General features: G+C 53.5%; 2 protein-coding genes across 2 annotated transcripts in view; both read right to left on the bottom strand.

The window, feature by feature from the left end:
* Positions 1 to 504: 504 nt before the first annotated feature.
* Positions 505 to 4,773, bottom strand: gpr17 (G protein-coupled receptor 17). Its single transcript, XM_030372234.1, has 2 exons — positions 4,484 to 4,773; positions 505 to 2,727 (listed from the first exon to the last, which is right to left on the bottom strand). The coding sequence occupies exon 2, from the start codon at positions 2,717 to 2,719 to the stop codon at positions 1,694 to 1,696; it is 1,026 nt and encodes a 341-aa protein (XP_030228094.1). The 5' UTR covers positions 2,720 to 2,727; positions 4,484 to 4,773; the 3' UTR covers positions 505 to 1,693.
* A 1,282-nt stretch (positions 4,774 to 6,055) lies between these two features.
* Positions 6,056 to 15,236, bottom strand: part of myo7ba (myosin VIIBa) — a 31,885-nt gene continuing 22,704 nt past the window's right edge. The window contains exons 37-48 of the mRNA XM_030372187.1: positions 14,940 to 15,094; positions 14,248 to 14,401; positions 13,499 to 13,654; positions 12,866 to 12,971; positions 12,047 to 12,160; positions 11,800 to 11,887; positions 11,283 to 11,392; positions 10,607 to 10,792; positions 9,601 to 9,717; positions 8,866 to 8,949; positions 7,866 to 7,985; positions 6,056 to 6,548 (exon numbers count right to left, since the gene is read on the bottom strand). Of these exons, the coding sequence (XP_030228047.1) occupies positions 6,456 to 6,548; positions 7,866 to 7,985; positions 8,866 to 8,949; positions 9,601 to 9,717; positions 10,607 to 10,792; positions 11,283 to 11,392; positions 11,800 to 11,887; positions 12,047 to 12,160; positions 12,866 to 12,971; positions 13,499 to 13,654; positions 14,248 to 14,401; positions 14,940 to 15,094 (1,483 nt within the window). The 3' untranslated portion in view covers positions 6,056 to 6,455. The remainder of the gene's footprint in view (positions 6,549 to 7,865; positions 7,986 to 8,865; positions 8,950 to 9,600; positions 9,718 to 10,606; positions 10,793 to 11,282; positions 11,393 to 11,799; positions 11,888 to 12,046; positions 12,161 to 12,865; positions 12,972 to 13,498; positions 13,655 to 14,247; positions 14,402 to 14,939; positions 15,095 to 15,236) is intronic.

Consider the following 15,236-nt stretch of genomic DNA (forward strand, 5'->3'; position numbering starts at 1 on the left):
TTTACGTATGTTTTACAAGTATAAATGCTTTAATAAACTCAGAGTACAATACTGACGGACACATTTTAAAGTTTTAAGGGTAAAAAAGTTTCGAGAGTTAAAAACCTTCTATCAGGGGTGTGTTTACAGGGGGTCTTGGGTGGACCATAACCCCCGAGACCCGCCTGGAAAAGACCATAGTGGATTAGTCAACATAGTGGATAGGTCCACTATGGTACCGGACACACCACTGTTTTATAAATACTAAATACATATAGAGTGGTGATCTAACTTTGATGCAAATATACGATGACTGGGGAGAATGACTCGAGTAAACTCCTAGTAGCGGGGAACCCAGAGCAGAAAGCTGAGAGCAGAAAGCGAGCGCTCACGTCGTCGTGATTCTCACCCTCGATTCCTTTACACCGAGGTACTTTCTCTGTAGCTTAGAGGAAGTAGCAGAAAGAGGAGGCTCTTCTGTTTCCAGAAACGGACCGAAATAATGAGAAACATTTGCATTGTTGACCCGAACAATAACGACACATTTTAATTAGCGACCAAAGTTCTTTTATTGGTACGAGAGGCATATTTATGAAATAAGTATCACAAGAGATATTGGTTAGAATTTGTATCACAAAATACAGCGTTTTTCCTGGCAGTTACTCAGCAATAATTAATACAGTTCAAAAGTACGACTTCAAGTAACCGTAAAATGGATGATTAATATTTCCATTTAGCAAAGTTTAAGCGTCGTAATATAGAAAACTTTGGCTTGATTTTAATTTGGTGGATCCTTCTATGGTGGTAGGATATTGAAATGATGTAATTCGAGCTCAGCGATATGAAACTTGAATGACTTGATGAGACATTTGTGGACTTATATAGACTTATATTTACATAGAAGCTGAACCTGGATAGATTAGTTATTGAAGCAAGGTGTCAGTTTCTAAGAAGTTATTCAGAATGACGAAGACATAACATTGATTGAGATGACTCATCTCACCAAGAGAGAGAGAGAGAGAGAGAGAGTGTGTGTGTGTGTGTGTGTGTGTGTGTGTGTGTGTGTGTGTGTGTGTGTGTGTGTGTGTGTGTGTGTGTGTGTGTGTGTGTGTGTGTGTGTGTGTGTGTGTGTGTGTGTGTGTGTGTGTGTGTGTGTGTGTTTAATTGTACAGAGTAAAAAGTAGGAATATTGGGAGTAAATAAGTACAAAAAATAAAAATAAGAAATAAACTGTCGACCTATATGTACACTCTAATTACATCTCCAGTCATTTATCTTTTGGTTTGTTAATAATAAATCAACAATTAATAATCATCAACATCGATATAATCAATAAGTGCTAGTGGTCACCACTGAGCTGAAACATTTCCAGTATAAAAAACCTACAAATACACGAGTATCATCATGAGCCAATCAATAGTTTCTTAATTAGCCTTTGTAACCAATTTAGCCCGTCGTCGTACACAAGACGCCTACGTAACGATACAGTGCAGCGTAGCGCGCTCAAGAGATCGGCCGTTTATGTACCACGGTTTGATAGAAAAAACGCCAACGTTTATAAAGAAATTAAAAAAGGTGTACAAAGAGTTCGAAACATGTTTCACAAACTCTATTTCGGAACTCAGAATTCGTAAAGCACACAACGAGTTCTCGACGCCACTCAAACCCTTGAACACCGAACTCTGAAGTGTCGTCAAGCGTTCGGCAAACCCGCTCAGAACTCAGACTTGGCGCTGAGCGAGCTCTCGTGCGTCCCCTTCAACTCGCCGCTGGTCGCCGCGGAGATGCCCGCCGCCTCCTCGCGGCAGAACATCCGGCGCACCGTCCCGCGGAACTTCTCGGCGCCAAACAGGTACACCAGGGGGTCCAGGGCGGCGTTCAGGCAGGTGAGCGCCGACGTGAGGCGGTTGGCCAGGCTCAGCGCGCGGCGCGCCCCGCAGCCCACGTCCGGGCGGGCGTAGCCCAGGATGAAGGTGGCGCGGCTGACGTGGTACGGCAGGAAGCAGAGCACGTAGATCAGCATCACCAGGCCGATGGTGCGCAGCGCCTTGGTCTTCAGGGCGGGGTCCAGCCGCGAGCCGCGCCGCAGCGAGCGCACGATCAGCAGGTAGCAGGCGAGCGTGAACAGGAAGGGCGGCGTGAAGGCCACGCCCAGCGACACCAGCGCCCGGCGCGACGCCTTCTCCCGGTACAGCTGCCGGCACACGGTGACGCCGTCCACCTCGGCCGTCTGCCGCGACAGCAGCAGCGGCGCCATGCTGACCGCGACCATCGCCCACAGCAGCAGGCTGGCGATGTGGGCCGAGCGGGCGCGCCGCGCCTTCAGCGAGCGCACGGCGTGCACCACGGCCAGGTAGCGGTCGCCCGCCACGCACGCCAGGAAGTACAGGCTGGCGTACATGTTGACGTAGAACAGGAAGCCCGCCGCGCGGCACGCCGCCTCGCCGAAGGGCCAGTGGCCGCCCGTCAGGTGGTAGGCGGCGCGCAGCGGCAGGATGAAGACGTAGCACAGGTCGGCCACCGCCAGGTGCAGCATGAACACGTTGGCCGGGGAGGCGGCGCCGCGCTGGTGGGAGAAGATCCAGAGCGCCAGCGCGTTGCCGTTCAGCGCCAGGAAGAACACCAGGACGTAGAAGACGCCGAACAGCGTGTTCTCCAGCGTGGCGTCCGCCCCCGCGCAGACCTCTGATTGGTTGGTGGGCAGGAAGGGGACCGACAGGGTGGTGGTGATGGAGTCCATGGTCGCCCCTGGGGTAATCAAAGAACGACATTCGCGTCAGTATGTACGGTAGCAACGGTCATCATTCGTCACTAAGACCGTTGGAGTGCCTCGAGTGGCCACTGGTTAGAATACAGTAGCTATATAAATTCAGTAATTGACCATTTGCCGTCTGATTCGTAGGGATGATCAGGGGATCAGATCGGATGGAGTAGTTGGGGTTAGGGAGTGTGCTGCTCAAGGGGTTTGGCAGGGACTCAAACCCGCAGGGCTACACTCCCCTGATCCTCTTTAGTGTAAATATGAAGCAGGCCAACGGTTTGTTGCCCTCTGACAGCCCCGCCCCAGAGCGACGCTGCTGCTGTAACACTGAGAGCTATTGTCAGGATTTCCCTCCATTTTATGCATGACTCTCTTTCTCACACTGGGGGGTGTGTGTGTGTGGGGGGGGGGGGGGACAGAGCTGTGGGATTGTGATCCAAGGGCGTTTCTCAACCAGACCCCCACTCCCTCTCTCCCTCTCTCCCCTCCTGTCCCTCCTCCGGTCCTTCTCCCCATCAGCTACCACGGCTTTTCTCCTCCTTTCTCCTCTCGCCCTCTTTCCTAATCCTCCTCCTCGCTCCCATCTTTCTCCTCCTTATGTATCCCCATCTCTCTCCTCCTCTGCAACTCCCCCCGTTTCCTCTCTCTGCTTCCGTTTCTCCTCATCTCACCTCCTCCTGTCCCTCTAGAAAATACTCCTCTCTCCTCCATCCTGCTCCCTCCCTCTCTTCTCCTCCCTGCTCCCTCCCCTCCAGAACAGACTCCTCTCTCATCCTCTCCTCCTCCTCCCTCCCTCTCTCTCTCTCTTCCCCTCCCTCTCCTCCTCTCCCTCCCTCCCTCTCTCTCTCTCTCTTCCCCTCCCTCTCCTCCTCTCCTTTCCTCCCTCTCTCTCTCCACCGCTCCTTCCTCCCTCTCCTCCCCTCTCCCTCCCTCCTCTTTCCTCCTCTCCTTTCCTCCATCCCTCTCTTTCGCTCTCCCTCCTCCCCTCCATCTCTCTCTCCTCCCCTCTCCTCCTCTCCTTTCCTCCCTCTCTCTCCCTCCTCCCCTCCCTCCTCCCTCCCTCCCTCTCCCCCCTCCCCCTCTAGGGATCCCAGACAGGGTGCAGACCTCTTCAATGGGAACGGCCCGGGCCAGCGTTCCCCGGGGCTTAATCCCCGAGCGGTATCCGCTCAGAGCACACACACCCCTCTGATGAGCAGCCCAGCGGAGCCGCTCACACAGGGCTGCTCTCCGCAGGGACAAAGACCAAAGGCAATCCGCCCAAATTAGTCAGTTCACAGATCTGGACCTAAAGCGGCCGATTGTGGCCCGGTCAGAAGCAGCTGCAGGGGCCGGCATGATGCTGTGGTGGGGGGGGTTACCCGGGAACGGCATTGTGGGTAGTGGTGGTTAATTAGATGTAGTCAAAGGTCATGTTCTGTGAGACATTAAATCCTCATGATCAGATTAACTTTCTATCTAATACTCAGTAACCAGTTGATTCCTTACATGTCAAACCCCGTTGCCAAATGTTTGAACAACTGATGACTCCTTGCTCCTCTTGTTATACTAACTAAAAGTAAAATGTGACCAGTATTTTTCTTCCTTAAATACTTACTTTGCATCAACGTATTCTAATATAACACCACACTTTGAGGTAGAAAGAAAACCTTTCCATCACAAACAAACATTTTTGAGTAAAAAAATCGAGTTTAAAAACTTTTTTTTTCTTCCCCAACTTTTTTAAAAGCAGTTAAAACTCACCTAAGGAGAGCTCTTCAGCCTGTGGGCGCCCTCGACGCAGGGCAGTGGGAGAGGCTACTGTTGTTGTTGACGCTGCGCGGTGAATTAATCCCTCGCTCGGCGGCTGGACGGAGAGCTGGCGTCTGGAACCGCGCCGGGCCGCTGCAGACTCTCAGGCAGGAATGCGGTCCTTCTGAGCGCTCAAGATGTTCTGCCTCGGAGAACTGGAGCCCTTTTTGTTCCCCGACAAATTTGATAACAGAAAGAGAGCCCCAATGAGAGCCCGTCGCTTGACCCCTGACCCCCCCCCCCCCCCCACTCCCCCCTCCTCACAGGACCACTTGTTGAGCGCCCAACAATAGAGCGAGTCAGAACAGGCTCAGCGTCCCGGCAGCAGGAAGATAGAGTGGCAATTCTGGGTCGCATTCAGCCGCCGCGTGTGTCTCCATGGCAACCCAGGGGAGGAGGGGGTTCACTGCGAATGCCTTTAGCATGAAACACCCCCCCCCCCCCCCTCCCCCCCTGCCGCCCCCAAACCACCCCCCCCATCGTCAGATAGGCGAGGGAGTGTCATTAATAGAGCGGTTTATGGCTCCGCTCCGAGCGATGAGCCTTTGTAGACCGGAGCCTCCGTTAGGGGGCCCGCCATGGCCCCCCCACCAGGAGCCCAGAGGAGGACAGGGTAGGGAGGAGGAGGGGGCAGAGGCCCTCGTGGGGCCCTCACCTCCTTGGGCCCACGAGGAGAACAGGAGAGAGAGGAGGACGAGGACGAGGACGAGGAGGAGGGGGCAGAGGCCCTTGTGGGGCCCCTCACCTCCTTGGGCCCACGAGGAGAACAGGAGAGAGAGGAGGAGGAGGACGAGGAGGAGGGGGCAGAGGCCCTTGTGGGGCCCTCACCTCCTTGGGCCCACGAGGAGAACAGGAGAGAGAGGAGGACGAGGACGAGGAGGAGGGGGCAGAGGCCCTTGTGGGGCCCTCACCTCCTTGGGCCCACGAGGAGAACAGGAGAGAGAGGAGGAGGAGGAGGAGGTGCGAGGAGGAGGAGGAGGGGAGGGGCAGAGGCCCTTGTGGGGCCCTCACCTCCTGGGGCGATGCTCTAACGGAATGCCCAGAATAATCAGCCACACAGCCCCGAGACAGATGTGGGGAGCAGCCCCCGCCGGCCCCGGGGGCCCATCATATTTCTTTCATAGTCGGGGGGCCCACAGCTGTGTCTGGGGGACACTCCGGGCCTTTCTCCGGCCCCCACCACAACACGAAGACGCTGCGGCCGAGTGTTGTTGAGGAGGAATGAAGTGAATGGGGAGCCTATGTGGGCAGAGGCTCAGACCATCACCACCACCACCAGTGTTACCCCGAGGACCCCCCCCTCTCTCTCTCCCCCCCCCCTCTCTCTCCCCCCCCCCCCCCCTCGTTCTCTCTTTCTTCTGTCACAACTCTGTTGCTGACTTGGGCCCTTGGGCCAGAACGCTGCAGCCCGGAGAAGCCGTGGGGTTGTCATAAAGACGAGTGGCCCCCCGCGAGCGGACACTTTGATGGACTTTCAACAACGGACACACAGAGACAGAGTTGCAGTCACACAGGACACACGGACACAGACAGCCTTCTCTCTGGGAAAACGTTTTATTGGTCAATTTCAGCCACAGAGATGATTCCCCGGACAATAGATCTGTTTTCTCGTGCAAGAACAAAAACAAAAAAATAAAGTTTAACATGAAGAGTCAAAATGCCTTAAAAGATTTAATTCCTTGTAAAAGGCGCCCCTTGTTTAAAGACAACATCCATTAAAAACATCACTATATTAATATCACCATGAACATCTATCATCTCTTTTTGAAATTAGTTTCATTTAAAAGGTAAAACAATTGAACTTAAAGAAGAAGAATCCTAATCTCGGTTTGTGTCTCATTTCAAAGTGTCAACACAGAGCTCCGACGTGGAGTGGCGGTCGGGCTCGTTGATTGGCTACGGAATCAGGAAGTGAACTCGGGGTTCACATGTTGAAGCGCTGCTGTCTCTGGCCGGCCTTCTGCTCCCTCAGATACATGTTGACGTAGGAGCCGATGAGGTCGTCCATCTTGTAGCCCTGTCATGAGAGCACAACGGACCGGAGAGTGGGTCAGTGACCGGGGCGTCCAGGTCGGAGGTCTCGAAGCAAACGTCTGTCCGCATGTCAGTGGAAACCTGAACCCGTCAGCAGACTTACCTGGAATTCCCCCCCCCCCCCTCCCCCTAGACAGACAAGTGGAATGACTCACGGTACCCACAAGTTACTTTCAGAAGAGTCACTCACTCAGAGCACTTTGACAGAATCTTAAACAGACAGACTCACACCACAACAAAGTACCCTCGGCCCAGTGTGAGGACGGTGGACAGGAACACTGACTTCCTCAACACCTCAACAGATTCTAAACACATCTGCGGTTAAATCCCCCACATACCCAGTCTGGGAACAACGAGGTCTCCCCTTCTCTACCTGAACCCCGGCCCCTCTATCTGGAGGAGCCTGGGGGCCCGACCCTTAACCCCGCCCCTCTATCTGGAGGAGCCTGGGGGCCCGACCCTTAACCCCGCCCCTCTATCTGGAGGAGCCTGGGGGCCCAACCCTTAACCCCGCCCCCTCTATCTGGAGCTGGGGGCCCGACCCTTAACCCCGCCCCTCTATCTGGAGGAGCTGGGGCCCGACCCTTAACCCCGCCCCTCTATCTGGAGGAGCTGGGGCCCGACCCTTAACCCCGCCCCTCTATCTGGAGCTGGGAGCCGACCCTTAACCCCGCCCCTCTATCTGGAGCTGGGGGCCCGACCCTTAACCCCGCCCCTCTATCTGGAGCTGGGGGCCGACCCTTAACCCCGCCCCTCTATCTGGAGCTGGGGGCCCGACCCTTAACCCCGCCCCTCTATCTGGAGCTGGGGGCCCGACCCTTAACCCCGCCCCTCTATCTGGAGCTGGGGGCCCGACCCTTTACCCCGCCCCTCTATCTGGAGGAGCTGGGGGCCGACCCTTAACCCCGGCCCTCTATCTGGAGCTGGGGACAGGTATGAGGACCAGAGGGGGGACAGGGAGGCGGTGTGAGGACCAGAGGGGAGACAGGGAGGCGGACTGAGGACCAGAGGGGGGGCAGGGAGGCGGACTGAGGACCAGAGGGGGGGCAGGGAGGCGGACTGAGGACCAGAGGGGGGGCAGGGAGGCGGTGTGAGGACCAGAGGGGGGACAGGGAGGCGGACTGAGGACCAGAGGGGGGGCAGGGAGGCGGACTGAGGACCAGAGGGGGGGCAGGGAGGCGGACTGAGGACCAGAGGGGGGGCAGGGAGGCGGACTGAGGACCAGAGGGGGGGCAGGGAGGCGGACTGAGGACCAGAGGGGGGACAGGGAGGCGGACTGAGGACCAGAGGGGGGGCTCACCAGGGAGGTCTCACACAGGAACTTGCTGCCCTGCACCAGGCTGCCCAGCGTCATGTGGAAGTAGGTGCTGCCGCTGCACCAGCTGGCGATGCGGTTGAAGGCGTGCGTGGCCAGGACCTCCTGCACCCACAACACACACACAGGTTAACACACACACAAATACACACACACCTTAACACACGGGCCAGGACCTCCTGCACCCACAACACACACACACAGGTTAACACACACACACACACACACACACACACACCTTAACGCACGGGCCAGGACCTCCTGCACCCACAACACACACACATACACACACATACACACCTTAACACAAGGGCCAGGACCTCCTGCACCCACAACACACACACAGGTTAACACACACACACACACACACACACACACACACACACACACACACACACACACACACACACACACACACACACACACACACACACACACACACACACACACACACACCTTAACGCACGGGCCAGGACCTCCTGCACCCACAACACACACACACAGGTTAACACACATCAACACACACGGTCACACACACACATACAGGTTCACACACTTTAACACACGGTCACACACACACACACACAGGTTACCACACGGTCACAGCTACTGGGCGATGCTCTCCTCACCGCCATGCTAATCAGGGACACGTCCTCATTAGGTAAGGAGGTGACTTACAGTTAAGACGTATAAAGGGTCTGAAGGACAGGTTGGAGTTAAGCTTTTTAATATTATTGTTATTATTAACCTTGTTATCAAGTGTTTTAACCAGGTATTGCTTTTAATCAATATATAAAGGGTCTAACACCAAACTCCGTCCTCCCTCTTGAATTTATAGAATAGTTTGTTATTTTATGAAAGGCTTTCCTCCTCATTTAATAAGTTTATTTTTTAATATCCCCAGGGGGATGAACAAAGTCTATCGTCTCTTCTCATTGGACGAGGACCCGTGGTATTGGGGTACTCTTATTGTGGCGGTCCGCACCTTGGTCTTGGGGTGGATGATGGCCACGCCCGTCTTGCTGATGGCGATCCTCACGATGTCGGGGAAGGTCCTGTCCGACGTTTGCTGGGAAACAAACCAAAAACACATTCCTGTAATCCGAGTCTCCGTGGTCGGCGCGCTTTTATTTTGGCGCAGTGCTCAGTGCCCAGCGTGAGCAGAGAGATGAAGGGCGCGGGGAGAGAGAGGGGTCAGCGGAGCTATAACAGCAGCCCCATGCGGCTCCACACTGGGAGCACATTAACTCATGTCAACAGCGGAGCGCTAACCAAACACCACGGCCTTCTCATCCCCACTCCCCTGGCGCCCATCACCGCTAAAGTAGGGGTGCCCCCCACCCCGGGGTGCTGACCCCGGAGGCCCCTGCATTGGTCACGTGATCGTCCCCCTGGTCTCTGATTGGATGCTCGCTCCCATGTGGAATTAAAGCGCTTGACAGAGTCTGTGTATCATGTTTGTGCGCACGTGTCCGTGTCAATGCATGTGTGTGCGTGTGTCCACGTGTATTCAAGTGTGTGTGCACACTTGTCCGTGTCTGTCTGTCTGTCTGTCTGTCTGTCTGTCTGTCTGTCTGTCTGTCTGTGGGTGTAGTACTGGTGGTTTAGGTGTGAGACACCCACACACTTTAATCCCTCCACATTAAGAGAGCACACTGCAGTACTCCTGCTCCACCAGAGGTGTCGCTGTTTCCAGCTCCAGTGATGTGATTCTGGTTACCTTGACGTCAAAGAAGGCGGCGCCGAACGTCTGCCAGCGGTAGACGGCCTTCAGGAACTCCAGCATGGCCTCCTCAGACGTCATCTCCGCCTGCTTGTTGTAGGCAGCGGAGATAGTCTGGACACACACACACACACACACACACACACACACACACGCACAGACACACACACACGCATAGACACACGTGCACGCACATCCACAAGCACACATGCATACACACACACACACATGCATACAGCGAACGCATGCACACACCAACACACACACACACACACACACACGCATGCATACACACACAGACACGCACACACACACAACCACAGATAATGCGTTTAACAACTGTCCTCCATGACCGAGACACAATGCCCTGGTTTCATGGTGCAGATTGAAATGCTATTAATAAGATAAAAATGCATTAGCCCCGCCCCCTCCGGAACCCGGGAGACAACGTTCCCTTTGATTGGCTCCCTGAGCTACAGGAAGACACCGTATGTAAATGATGGATATCCACTGCATGTCAAACCGGTGACGTACAGGAAGTGTGGGTATGGTGAGAAAGTTTCACAAACGTCATCACAGATGCACACATTAGCCGTCGTTTAGACATGGGGAACCAGTGCAATGGGAACACACACACATACTTACAATTTGGACATCCCCCCCACAAACACACACAAGTGTGACAAATGCAGTCAGTACTGAGAAAGAGCACATGAGAGAGAGAGAGGACACCACGAGAGAGAGAGAGAGAGAGAGAGAGAGAGAGAGAGAGAGAGAACACCACGAGAGAGAGAGATAGAGATAGAGATAGAGAGAGAGATAGAGAGAACACCACGAGAGAGAGAGAGAGAGAGAGAGAGAGAGAGAGAGAGAGAGAGAGAGAGAGAGAGAGAGAGAGAGAGAGAGAGAGAGAGAGAGACAGAGAGACAGAGAGACAGACAGACAGACAGACAGACAGACAGACAGACAGACAGACAGACAGACAGACAGACAGAGGCGGTACCTTCTTCCACTCGTTCTCCGAGAAGGCCTTGATCTGGTCGGCGGGCAGGATCTCCTTCAGCAGCTTGGGTAGGACGGCCAGCTGCTTGGAGTCTCCTCCCGTCTTGATCCTGAAGAGCAGTGCTCCGATGTGGACCATCTCCTCCTTGGTGACCACGTGGTACCCCCGCATGTACTTGGGCAGCTCCTGGAGACCCCCCACACATGAGCTGCCACTCTCAGACCCTGTTCCCCCTGAGCCCAAGAGGCTACAAGACGCGTGACCCTCACTGCTCCTGACGAGCTGGCTGTCGCCTTGCAAGGTTGACTCTGCCGTCGGTGTGTCAATGTGTGTATTACCGATGTAAGTCGCTTTGGATAAAAGCGTCTTCTAAATGCCCTAATTGTAATTTTACAGTGCACTGACTGAGAGCCTTAATGCGTGTCTGAAGAGACACTTCTTTAATAGTTTAGCTTGTTGTAGCATGTTGCAGCATGTTCTAGGATGTTACATGTTTTAGTTTGTTGTAGTGTGTTTAAGCTGCCTATAGTTTGTTTTAACTTGTTGTCGTAGCATGTTTTGGCATGTTTTTTCTTGATTTAGCATGTTCGAGTGCAATAGCATGTTTTAGCATACTTAAGCCCTTTAGCTTGTTGTAGCAGGTGTCAGCACTTTGTAGCGTGGCGCTTGGTCGTACCTGAGGGTAGTGGAAGATGAGGTCGGCCTCAAGGTCACGACCCGGGATCACGTTGTACCACAGCTTCCTCATGAAGAACACCATGTAGGAGACGGAGACCGGACCCCCAACTACACGCACACACACACAGGTATCAATACACACACACGCATATCAATACACACGCACACAAATTTATATACACACACGCACACACACATATCAATACACACAAATATAGAAATATACAAATACACACGCATGCAGACACATAAATACACACACACAAATATATACATAACGCACACATGCAGTTGACACCAACAAAAAAACTCACACATGCATGCACAAGCATGGAAACATCACAATAATAATGCATGCATGCGCACACACATACAACCAATAAGGTACTCTCAGTCACACACATGGAGAACCAATGAAATGCACACACACACACACACACACACACACACACACACACACACACACACACAGGGTTGACTCGGGGGGGGGGGGGTCAGGGGTCGCGGTCCGTTACCCTCGTTCACACGCTTGGCGTTCTTGCTCCAGTCCGTGATCTGCCTCAGGCTGTCGAAGAAGTAGTCCGCCTCGTTCAGACTGAGGACCTGAAGGAGGTCCCCACAGAGCACACATTGTTACCCACCTCGTAAACACACACACACACCCATACACTGACAGACACATATAAATACAAACACACACACGCAGACACACACACACAGTGCCCTGGGGGGCGATGGTAGACTGATGAAGACCATGAGTACCGTGTCGGGGGTCTTGACGAAGACGCTGAAGCCGTCGGCAGAGATCAGGCCCAGCTTCTCGGAGATGCTCTGGACCAGGTCCCGGACCCGGGTGCTGGTCGCCACCTCCATGACCTGGGCAGGGGTCAAAGGGTCAGGGGTCAGGAAACACGGGAAGGTTAGTCAAACATCTTTTCTCCTAAAAGTAGCCAAACGATGAGAACATGGGCCCCACTGAGCCAGGTGACACACAAGCTACTGCAGGGGTTAGGTTAGCAATAACTGTGGGCTAATTATGTGTCGTTGACCACAATCAGACCCTCCACTCATTCACCCTCTCATATGGCAAAGCATTGGCTCACAAGTTGTAGGACATATTTAGCAGCATGAGTGGGGACGAGCTCACTGCTTGAGTGATTCTATTTTAGATTAGCAAGTGAAAGTCGGGATTTCTGTGTTCCTTTCACTGTGGCCTGGGGTTGGATTAAACAATATCTCACATGTGTGATGCCTCAGACGTTCTCTGTCCGTAGAGCTCAGTATATTGCATCTAGGCCCGTATCACTGTATTCTCAGCTCTTAAGTGGTCGGTGGCTGATTTTAGCCCTACGGTCACCTTGAACAGGCTGCTCTTTAACAAGCTGCTCTTTAAACGGCTGCTCTTTAAACGGCTGCTCTTCAACAGACTGCTCTTTAACAGGCTGCTCTTTAACAGGCTGCTCTTTAACAAACTGCTCTTTAACAGGCTGCTCTTTAACAGGCTGCTCTTTAACAGACTGCTCTTTAACAGACTGCTCTTTAACAGGCTGCTCTTTAACAGGCTGCTCTCCAGCCACTCACATCCTCGGTGTCGTTGGGGAAGTGGATCTTGTGGAAGATCTGAATGCTGTTCTGCTGGATGGCCTCCACCTCCACCTGGTGGGGGGGTAGCTTCCTGGGATCCGTCCTACGGACAAACACAAGACCAGGCCCTCAGTCTAATAGTTCCTCAGCTGTTTCAATTACAATTACAATCAGGGCATTTAGCAGACGCTTTTATCCAAAGCGACGGACATCGGTTAATTCACACATTGACGGCAGAGTCAACCATGCCAGGCGACAGCCAGCTCGTCAGGAGCAGTTAGGGTTAAGTGTCTTGCTCAGGGACACATCAACACTCACACAAGTTTCCATTAAACAATGGAGCCAGGGAAACCGACACCCTACAACAACGATGATATTCGCACACCTATGTAGTTGACATCTTATATTGTACAGATGAAATGACTTATTATGCTCCTAATTTCATTTCATCCTGCAGAGTTGTATTTTTCTATTTCTTTATCTTAATTCAATAACAAATTCCTAGCATTTGCAGACTTTGACGGCAATGAAAGGCATTCCTATCCAGATTCTGACAGCTTGTTGAGGTGGTGGTGGCGTTAGCGTTGCAGTACCACAGGTGACCTGAGGGGGTGCCGTTTCTTAGGTTACCTTCGGGAGCTCTGCAGCCTCTTCAGACAGTCGGCGGCCAGCGGCTGTCGCTCGCGGGACTCCAGGAAGCGCTGGGCGTGTTTGGAGAGCTGGGGTCCGGGGGGGAACAGGCCGCAGCACAGCCACAGCAGCTGCCAGCCCTGCTCCAGGCTGAACCTGGGTCACACACACAGGGGGAGGGTCATCCAACCCATGATGAGACATGCCCCACAGTCCCTGACCCAACACTATCCTCAGAGATCAGGACATGGCATCACTGTTCATTCAAAACCGTCCGTTAGCTGCTAGAAAAACAAATCACCTAACAGCGTAATATTGTAATATAAAATCTAATTCTAATTAAAAATCGTCATGCTATTTATTATAAGTGGGTAGGATGGGGTAACAGTGAGTAGGACGGGGTAACAGTGGGTAGGACGGGGTAACAGTGGGTAGGACGGGGTAACAGTGAATAGGACGGGGTAACAGTGAGTAGGAGGGGGTAACAGTGGGTAGGACGGGGTAACAGTGAATAGGACGGGGTAACAGTGAGTAGGACGGGGTAACAGTGAGTAGATTGGGGTAACAATGGGTAGGAGGGGGTAACAGTGAGTAGATTGGGGTAACAGTGGGTAGGACGGGGTAACAGTGGGTAGGAGGGGGTAACAGCGAGTAGATTGGGGTAACAGTGAGTAGGAGGGGGTAACAGTGAGTAGATTGGGGTAACAGTGGGTAGGAGGGGGTAACAGTGGGTAGTACAGGGTCTCTACCGGTTGTTGTTGCTGGTCATCTGCTTCATGATCTGGCAGTAGATCTCGTCCCGGAGCGCTTCGTTCTGGGTGGCCGCTCCAAAGATCTGGTCGGTGAGCTCCAGGGAGCTCTGGCTCTGCTTGGTGGGGTAGTCACCCATGTACTTGAGGATCGGTGAGCAGCAGTCAAGGGGTCACAACAGTAAAGACGACGATGATGATGGTGATGTTACTACTACTGTGAGTGACAGCTGTCAGAGCCTACAATCACTGCTGATAGTTATCCTAGAGACATACGTTAATTTGTACTGCCCGAGCATCAGCCTAAATAATACTGTCATACTGACTGCGGGACTTGGGGAACTTTATCCATATCGCTAAGCTCTGCACACAAAAACGTAACATACGGTATTGAATTAAAACCGGACATCCGAGTCTGTCACCGAGCAACACCTACAAGCTCTATCGGAGAACCTTGAACCTGCATATCACACACGGTACATGTCATACACTCTTTACTACACAAACGTCATCTTGCTGCGGGATGTCCACCGTCAGGTAGGGGTCAGGGGTCAACCTGCTCTGGGATGCATACAGGTAGACTTTAGACGTGGGGGATCGAACCCAGAACCTCTGGGCTGAGGTTAGGACACAATAAGACGGAACCCATTCCCCAGCCCGGGGGGCAGGCGTGGCCGGCACGGGGAGGATATAGGTGAAGGCCAGGCAGGCCTTGGTGCTGTGGTCCGCGTTGTTGGCCAGCCTGCGGAGGAGGGGCAGCCTCAGCGGCTCCCGGGAGTGGACCCACAGGCGCTCCGGGCCCGCGTTCTTAGACATCACCTGGCGGTTCACGTCCTTGGTGGGCTGCCTGGAGAGGAGGGAGTGGCAGACAGACAGTCAGACAGACAGACAGTCAGGCAGACACACAGCGAGTCCAGGGGGGTTTCAGGGACGGACTGCAATGTCAGACAGACGCTCAGACACACCGACGGAAAGACAGACAGACAGGC

The sequence above is a fragment of the Gadus morhua genome, chromosome 12 (genome assembly GCF_902167405.1).
Source record: "Gadus morhua chromosome 12, gadMor3.0, whole genome shotgun sequence".
NCBI classification, from domain to species: domain Eukaryota; kingdom Metazoa; phylum Chordata; class Actinopteri; order Gadiformes; family Gadidae; genus Gadus; species Gadus morhua.